This window comes from Sinocyclocheilus rhinocerous, unplaced genomic scaffold (genome assembly GCF_001515625.1).
Source record: "Sinocyclocheilus rhinocerous isolate Xijiao unplaced genomic scaffold, SAMN03320098_v1.1 scaffold637, whole genome shotgun sequence".
Lineage (NCBI taxonomy): Eukaryota > Metazoa > Chordata > Actinopteri > Cypriniformes > Cyprinidae > Sinocyclocheilus > Sinocyclocheilus rhinocerous.
In genome coordinates this window covers 239,917-249,737 of record NW_015662933.1, presented here as the reverse complement: position 1 = coordinate 249,737, position 9,821 = coordinate 239,917, and the positions used below count along the sequence as shown (strand labels likewise).

The window sequence follows — 9,821 nt, the reverse complement described above, 5'->3', positions numbered from 1 at the left end:
TTAAAAACCTGCTCACATTCAGAAATCTTGGGATAAATATATTTTTTTATATAAATGGTATAAAACACTTTTTTAAATATACAGTATTTGAATGCAACATAACAGTAATAAACAAACAGCAAACCAAATATTTGCTGATTTGTTACATATTCTCCATTTCAAGGTATATTAGTACAGATAATAAAACACATTTGTCTCTGCAGCAGCAATGAGCCAGAGATTTGATAATATTTATAACAGAAGTCATTAACAGTTAATGGAAAGTTATGATTCTACATAAGGAAGACATGAACATTTTACTTTTTTCCCCTTTTAAATCATACTCCAGTGTTTTCTCTACACTTTGTTCAAAACAATATAATATATAATACAAAGCTAGTATTTACATTTTGCCATATCAAAGTACTTTTTAAAACACGTAATGTTTTTAATATAGGAGACATGTAGGATTTTCCATCTTACCCATGCACGCCCAATATTTGTTGATGTAAATGAAAAGTAAGTATTGTGGAAAACTCATGAAATGACGCTAGACACTCTCTGCCCGACACTTTTTTTATGAATTATATACAAGCGGTCTAAAATAGCAGGCTTGTCCATATAAACAAATGGTAATATATGCCTTTTTAATGTAACTTAGATTTTTATGTCATGTTTTACTGATTTGTATGGATCAGCCTGGGGCCCTTTCAGACTAAATATTATAAATACTGAAGGGCCCCTCACACTCCATCATTAGAGTTGAAATCAGTCAGTCAAACCAGGCCAAGAAATATTTCAGATTTTAATTTCTGTTTTGTCAAAATGTAAGGACTGTGGGTGAGAGAGGTTTGGCAGATTTACTTGTGAAATCATTCCTGAGCAACTTGTCACTTTCTAGCCCAACAAACAATCAACATGAACTCAAAATCAAGATGGACTTTCTTAAAACATGTTCCTAAATCTAAATAAAAATGTTAATATAAATCAAATCTATTCCAGAAATGCCTATTTTTCACATTCCAAGTCCAACTGTACATTGTTCTCAAAATATATCATATGACAGAAAACAAAAGGGTTATGAACAGGTTAATGATGACTTAATCACACATTTCTTCAAAATCACCTTCCCAACTCCCAACAGCTTAGGAGACATTCGCTTACAACAACTACAGACATTCGCTTACTAAAGACTGAAGTCCACATGAAGACAGAAAGACTCTCATGCATTATTAGTGCAAGTCATGTACAATTTACAGAAGTCCACAGTCCTGATGGATCAGCGCCAGGGTGGGTATCGCCACAGCAGTGAAACATGAAGGCAGCAGCACAGGAGATCTATGAACACTACCAGGCTACAGATCAGATGAGTGGCTGTCAGAACTGAGCTGAGAAGCTCATAGGTAGGTTACAGTAAGTTTGGACAGGCAGGGAACTGTAAATAAAATGGGGAAATTAAAGACAATGAACAGACAGTTAAAGGGGTTGTATCATGAAGAATGAAGAAGCAACCGAGGTGCAAAACAGATAATTATGAAACCTTCTTAAACCAACATATTACACTCACTTTGAAATGGCAGTGATGCTCATTCAGCATTCAGAAAGTTGCCTGTCCAGTCACAGTGAGGAATGACAGATGAAGTAGGATAGCTCAAGGAGGCTGTTTATCTCAATGCAGTTATAGCTGGTTTCTAACAAGGTCCCCAATAATTTCAGTCCAGGTTTGCTCTGATTGTTTAGGTAATGCATTTTCCGAAGAGGCTGTTACTGAAGGATGGGGCAGTTAAAAACTAGACAGCAAATCCACAAGCTCCGTTTGCTCGTTTTACATGCAAACGTGTGTTAGTACATCTTCAAGGCAAAGCAGCCAAAAAAAAAAAGCCCATTTGATTCTATGGGTCAGAAATGGTGAAAAATATGGACAGATGAATAATGACAGAATATGGTGAGGGAAAAACAGGTAGAAAAATGTACTTCAAATAAATAATTAAATAAAATTATTTATAACCAATTTTAAAAAGTGCAACAGACACTCTCAGTTGCCCTGATCATGATTGTTTTTGGCTTCTCATACTGTACAGTTTGAGGTCAGTAAGAACTCAGTAAATTACAGTAAAGACTTGTGACACTGAAGATTGGAATAATGTCTGCTAAAAATTCAGCTTTACCCTCACAGGAATAAATTACATTTTAAAATTTATCAAAATAGGAAACATTTATTTTAAATTGTAATAATATTTCAGAATATTACTTTTTTTTTTTACTGTCTTTTTGATCAAATAAATGCAGCTTTGGTGAGCGTAAGATACTTCTTTCAAAGACATTTAAAAAAAAAAAAAAATCTTTCCAACCCCAAACTGTTTCAAACAATATTAATAATACAATTTTAATAATGCATTAATAAAATGATGGAAAAGCAAATATGCCCTGCATTCACAATACAAGCTTGCCTGTTTTCCTTTAAACTGCACATTTTCTCTTTTTTTCCCAGAGCCACAATCACCACAGACACTGAGCACTAATCTCAAGACTAGAGGGACATGTTCTCAATCAATATGGGTTTTTCAATGACCAGTTCTCTGTTACCTTTAGTCCCATCCAATGCTAAATATTTAATTAGATTCTTGATATAACTTAGTGAATGAATGCTACAAGATTACTAAGAATAAACTCAACAACTTGTACATTTTTGTGCAAATAAACAGTTGAGCCACTTTGCATGTGATATTTCAGTGCAAAAACCTTCATATGATTCACTAACAATAAATTATTCTGGCAACCACAGCTGCCAAAATTATTTTGTAAAAACTACAGAATTTTTTTTACAGTGTACTTTCCTGGCAAAATTAATACTGCACACTTTTTTACTTCAAACTTCTAAACTGAATGGAAGTCAGCCATAGCCGACTATGAAAAGGGCCATTATTTCTTTTAAGAGAATAATGAGTATGCATTCTTGCATGATTTATGTCTGAGAGTCTAGCAAATATGCTTAACATGAAACCAAGAGCAATGAAAAATCTCACAGCTCATTCTGAACAGCTGGTGAGTCAATCTTCTCTGAACCACGTCAGTCAAAATAAACTTTATCTAAGGTGCATTTACATGTTGGACCTGCTCCTGTCTACACTGGCTCCCTGCACAAGCACAAACCAGAGGTAGAGTTTATCGTACAAAAAATAAAGTAAAAAAAAATAAATAGATAAAATAAAGAAACATGCTGCCATTTGCTATTATCGTCCACGAGCAGAGGAGATCTTTGCCCGATTTGGGCATGTTGTCCACGACTCCAAACACTGAATCTCTGAGGTGCAGGTATGTGGTGGAACTAACAGAAGGAACATGAGCCTGGAGCGTTGCAAAGGGTCAAGACTGCCAGTGAACTGAGGCACTGCTGAATTTGGCCCCTGCGGTACATCATGGGGATAAATAGAGAGAGCTCAGTCACTGTGCAAACTAAATAAGCACCAAAGCCCTGCTGGAAAATCCAGCTTAAGCTGGTTACTGTGTTTTGGAACAATCTTAGACCAGCGACAAACCAGCTATCAGCTGGTCATGCCAGTTTATGTGGTTTTTGGAACATGGTAGCTGGTAAACCAGCTAATTACCATTTTTTTTAACTGAATCAAATGTTTCAAAATTGACAAATTCTGAATAATCTACATTGTTATTGAACTGAAACAACATTGAACTTACTTGAGCTCAATAATGACACTACTGACTTCTGTAGAGCTGCTTAAAGCTGAACTGAATTTGTTTCATAATTGATGGACTTTACAGTTATTGTACATAACTACTGTAAATCCACACTGAGCTGAATAATGACACTATTGACTTTTTAGAGCCTTTTTTTGGCAGAATTTGAATTAGTCCAATATTTGAATTTTGCATCATTGATTCTATTATTTTCCTGTTTATTACTATGAAGCTGCTTTGAAACACTCTTTTTTGCATAAAGCGCTACATAAATAAAGGTGACTTGACTAAACCAAGGTTATCATAATTAACTAAAACTAAAATCATAAACAATTGTTACTTGAGATATAATAAATGTTAACTGAAATATAATGAAATGTATATAAAAATCTTAAACTTATTTTATTTCAGCTAGCTTCCAAGGTAACATTTCTAATTTTAATTTAGTTTAACTTGATGTAATGAAATACCTAAAACTAAACCTGAAAATAAACTATCATACCTGAAAATAAAAACTATAGAGGCATATTTAAAAACAACAAAAACTAATAAAAATATAAAAACACAACATTATTAAAACTTTAGCTAAAAATTAGGAAAGCAGGAAATATAAAAATATAATCTATAAAAATATTAAAAGGCATTTTTTTGACTTTAATAAAGCAGAAAAATATCATAATATGTTTGCAGATCTTTAGGAAACATGCCAAGTTTACATACTTGTTTCTCTGAAAAACAACACTACAGCCAGCTATTCGACTTTGATAACGTGCGTTCTGTGTCAGAATGTCTGTTTTTTTTTTTTGGTTCATGTGATTCTGCCCACTGCCAATTCACCCAATAGTATTTTCACACTCCGAGTTGCCAGTTGGTGGAAAACACAGCATATTGCAAACGATCTGGGTCAGAGATCGCAGATTCTACTTGACCTAAAAAGCCTCGGCATCCATCTAAAAAGCTCTATGATCAGAGATATATTAAAAGTGTAAGGCTCGTCACCTTCTGTTGTCGATTGAGCTCATTCGTGTTGTCTGTCCTCAATCTGGCAACCGTCGTGAGCATAGTCTGAGGAGGAGGGCGGGAGAAATAACTCCCACCAATATTTGAATTTGAATCCATTTCAATTGCTAGCTGTCAATATTATATACTGCACCTTTAACAAAAACTATAATAGTATATCAATGATAAAATAACACAGGACTTGACTTAGGCTAGCTAGAAACCAGCTATCATGTTTCAAAACCATCTTAATCTGGATTTTCCAGAGCTAACACACAGTGAAAAATCTGTAGGAAGCACTCCGACCATTGTACCCATCTGCTAGCCCTCTTTATTTCACTATTGAGGGTGTCTGATCAACATGTGTCTGTCACTACTGGAAATGCAGAGGAGGCTGAATTAAATGAGGTGGGGAAGGGGAGGTGTGTTTGTGAGTTAAAGCTCCTGGCTTTGCAATTGTTGTTTGGAAGAAGCGAGCGAGTGAGCAGTACCTGTACTTCCTCTCTCTCTCTCTCTTTCTTTAAAATCTGGTGCTTTCATGTTTCAACATGCGAATTTTGGGGAGCGTACTGGCCCCCCTGTACCCGTACCCCTGGTGCTGCTCCTCCAGTCATTGAGCTGTGCTACTGGATGGAGAACTTCCACTGGAGCTGGTGGAGCCACTGTCTTCAAAGATGGAGATTTCAATCTGGACAGCCACAGTCAAGGGTTAAATGCTGCGATGTTGAAATATAACAGTGCTAGTATGAAAAAAGTAAATACTGTATTATACCCATTTCAATTGTTTAATGGGTATTCTTTCTTGTGATGCTGTACTTCCTTTTTAATTAGGACATCTGGGCGAATATATCAATGGGTTCATCAGCCAATTTGAGGTGGCGTCATTTTACATTTATGCATTTGGAAGACGATTTAATCCAAAGAAATTTACATTGCATTCAAGTTACAAATTTTCTTAGTTCATGCAATCGAACCAATAAATTAGTGTTCCTAATTTTAAAGTTTCTGTTTGCTTTATGAAATCTTAATAATATTTTATTTTAATTGTATTAATCAAAATTGTTCATATATATAATTTAGAATTATTATATCACTTTATTTTATTGTATGATTATATAATTTACAAATTTTATTAAATAAAAATATACGCCCATGAGTTCAAGATCAATATTCATCAATATTGTTGGTCTTTTATTCCAGAAGAGATTGAAAATATAAAAGTCTGATTTTTTTTAAATACACAAATAAATACTTTTATTTAGCAAGTATACATTAAATTGATAATTGTTCAAATGTGACAGTAAAGAAAAATTATTTCTATTTCAAATAAATGCTGTTCTTTTGACCTTTCTATTTATCAAAGAAAAAAATTAAAGGTTTCCACAAAAATATGAATCAGCACAAACTGCTTTCAACATTGATAATAATAATAATAATAATAAATTATTTTGTTGAACACCAAATCAGAATAGAATAATTTCTGAAGAATAATGAGACACTGAAGATTGGAGTAATTTTGCTCAAAATTCAGCTTTGCCATCACAGGAATAAATTACATTTGAAAACATATTCAAATAGAAAACAGCTATTTTAAATTGTAATACTATTACAGTTTTTACTGTACGAATAAATGCAGCTTTGGTGAGCACAAGAGACTTCTTTCAAAGACATTAAAACATTCTTACTAACACCAAACTTTTTAACGGTGGTGTAATTACAATAAATGTTTGCTTTGTAAAGTACACATAACATTTAGATGGCAGTTAAGTTGATAGACATGCCCCAAAAGCCACATAACCCAAATTTGGACCCTAAAAAAAGTTCTAGATGAGAGTTGGACAGATGTTAAACGCATTCCCTCCTAATAAGAAACTTAGACCTAATCAGATGTTGAGAATATGCAATATTTTGCAAATGTGGTAGCATAGCAATAATGGAATTTAACCCATCAACTGATTCATTTAATTTAAGTTGAAAATGTCTTTCCTATGAGCTAAACCAATGCTCTGTGATGAGTTACTGGTGGTCAGTGTGGTAGGAACTGAATGGCAGCTATTGTTTGCCCATTGCTCCTAAGGTGACAGCTGGTTGGATCGCGCAGGACTGTGAGCTGATGACGGGCTGCCAAAACCAGCCGGGCCTGCAGTCAGCGGGAAGAGGGAGGAACGGTATTGCCAAGCTTGCTTGATGGTTCACTGGATAGATTTCCCAAAAGGAATCACCCAAAATTATGGGATCCAAAGAATAATATGTTCCTGGAGGATCTTTTGGGAGCGCATTTACTGTCATACCTGAAGACTGCAGATATATAATAGACAATGAGAGAAAGGCAACACACACTAGTTCCTTGAAAAATACTGACATTTCATTATGCATGACAATTTAATATATATATTCGAAAAAAAAAGAAACCAAAATAATAATCAAAAAGGAAATGGGTTGCCAAGGCAACTTGCAGACTATTGGGGTACATGCAGTGCGTTGAGCCTGATCTCTGCAAAGTGACAAGCATTCATCCATGCATCAATAGACTTGACAGGAGCAACATCTCATTAGGTGAGGTGCTTAGAAACAATTAGTCTAGTTCACATTGACCCAACAAATGGCAACATTTCAAACCTTTGCCTGTTGAACTTATAATGTGAGAAGCATAAACAACATTTTCAAACTGCTTCAACAAATACAGGCTTTACACATTGATCCAACAGAAGCCAATGAACTGTAATTTGGTTGTAATTTGTTGGAATTATGGTTACAAACTTGGAATTTGAAATAATGTTTAAACAGGATAACTTTCATTAATGACACAGTTTGGGTTAAATGGCTAAAGGTGACGTGATATTCTTTGTACAGTATGTGACTCTTATGAAAGTGTGGCTTCCCATTTTGTAAAGAACAGTAGACACACAACCACAATTGTGTTGACTGGTCTCATTAAAATTAGGATAATTTTTTTGTGGAATAGCAGAAGTGAAAGGAAACCATAGCCATGGGAAACTATGTTACCCTAAAGTGACAGCTGAAAGAGCAATGTCTTTTCAGTAAGCAAATAGAATAAGTCATCAAAGTTCACAGATCATGCTTAGCTCTTTCAAGGTGGTGCCAACGCTTCAAAAAACCATCCTGACTCTTTGCAAAGGATACCACTCTCATGCCTCTCTCGACAGGATCTGTGAGGAGCAAACCTCTGGGTGTATAGATCTTCTCATTCTGCTCCTGAATATACATGCTGATCTTTTTCAGTATCTGTGGGGGTCAGAGAAGAGACACAGTGAGGAGGAAGAAAAAGGTTATTGTAATTCCCCTAGTGGTCCTTTAAAGTCAGCTTAAAATAAACACGGACTCCATTCGCTTTATTAATAAACTTTTTTGGTCTTACTGTGCATAAATGAAACAACTTTTTTTGCTGGCTGACATCAATCCCTTATTGCTTTTCAACTGCTCCCCTCCAATCACCTGCCTCCGTTCTTAACGGAGAACTTAACTTAACACCTACTTAACACCCACTTTTCACAATTTAATCGATTACAATGGATAAAATTATGTTTGTCCTTACATTTATTTTCTCATTGAATATTTTTTTTAAAAAAGGTGAAATTTAAAAAAATTAAGTACTTCTTTAATTGTATTGAACTAACTGTACTGCGTAATTGTACAAAAAAATTACTGTATTTCATTATCAAAATAATATTAATATAACAAATTACTTTTTTATTTATATACTTTTTTATCACAGTTTTTAACCATATAGAGTAAGGGAACTTACAATTGACCAGTTTTTACCGTTAAAATTAGGGTAAGTTTTTACAGTTTATTTAAATATATATTTAAAAGTTTATGCAATTTAAATTAATTAAAGAGCAGGTCATATGGGTTTTTGAAAAATATCTCTTTTGCAGTTTATAACGTAGCTATCCTTAAATGAAAACAATCTGCAGATCTTCTCATTCTGCTCCTGAATATACATGCTGATCTTTTTCAGTATCTGTGGGGGTCAGAGAAGAGACACAGTGAGGAGGAAGAAAAAGGTTATTGTAATTCCCCTAGTGGTCCTTTAAAGTCAGCTTAAAATAAACACGGACTCCATTCGCTTTATTAATAAACTTTTTTGGTCTTACTGTGCATAAATGAAACAACTTTTTTTGCTGGCTGACATCAATCCCTTATTGCTTTTCAACTGCTCCCCTCCAATCACCTGCCTCCGTTCTTAACGGAGAACTTAACTTAACACCTACTTAACACCCACTTTTCACAATTTAATCGATTACAATGAATAAAATTATGTTTGATCCCAGCCTCAGAGGAGACAAGAGAGCAGTGGATTTATTGATTTATTTAAAGAGCAGGTCATATGGATTTTTGAAAAATATCTCTTTTGCAGTTTATAACGTAGCTATCCTTAAATGAAAACAATCTGCAAAGTTGTTAATCAAAAAAGTGCATGATAAATAAAGATATTGTCTCTCAAAAGAGAGAGTCGATTCTTAATCGCTTTAACGAGTCGTCATATTTTCTAATCTTTTGCCTGTTATCGGGATACGTCACTGGGTAACACATTTGCATAATCCCGCCTGACCTGCCCACAAACACTTCCACTAGTTAGTGTGTTTACCTCATGTTGAGAAGACGCTGTGTTCAAAGATACCACAGAAATACAATTCAAACCTTTTGTTGTGTGCATGTCATTTTACCAAGGACTGCTTCTTTAATCTTGTGCTTTTATCTTCGTTGGCTTCTAATCTTCTTAATTTGGACTAACAAGCTCTCCGAACCACAACCTGTAAGTATGATTGATACGTTATGTGTACATTTTCAATTTAATGCTCAAAATAACAAGTTATTGTAATTCCCCTAGTGGTCCTTTAAAGTCAGCTTAAAATAAACACGGACTCCATTCGCTTTATTAATAAACTTTTTTGGTCTTACTGTGCATAAATGAAACAACTTTTTTTGCTGGCTGACATCAATCCCTTATTGCTTTTCAACTGCTCCCCTCCAATCACCTGCCTCCGTTCTTAACGGAGAACTTAACTTAACACCTACTTAACACCCACTTTTCACAATTTAATCGATTACAATGGATAAAATTATGTTTGTCCTTACATTTATTTTCTCATTGAATATTTTTTTTAAAAAAGGTGAAATTT

General features: G+C 34.4%; 1 protein-coding gene across 1 annotated transcript in view; it reads right to left on the bottom strand.

Annotated features, from left to right (window-relative positions):
- Positions 1-4,823: 4,823 nt before the first annotated feature.
- LOC107728443 (golgin subfamily A member 7B-like) overlaps positions 4,824-9,821 on the bottom strand; it is an 18,370-nt gene continuing 13,372 nt past the window's right edge. Inside the window, exons 4-5 of the mRNA XM_016538606.1 lie at positions 7,819-7,920; positions 4,824-5,362 (exon numbers count right to left, since the gene is read on the bottom strand). Coding sequence (XP_016394092.1) covers positions 5,285-5,362; positions 7,819-7,920 — 180 coding nt within the window. The 3' untranslated portion in view covers positions 4,824-5,284. The remainder of the gene's footprint in view (positions 5,363-7,818; positions 7,921-9,821) is intronic.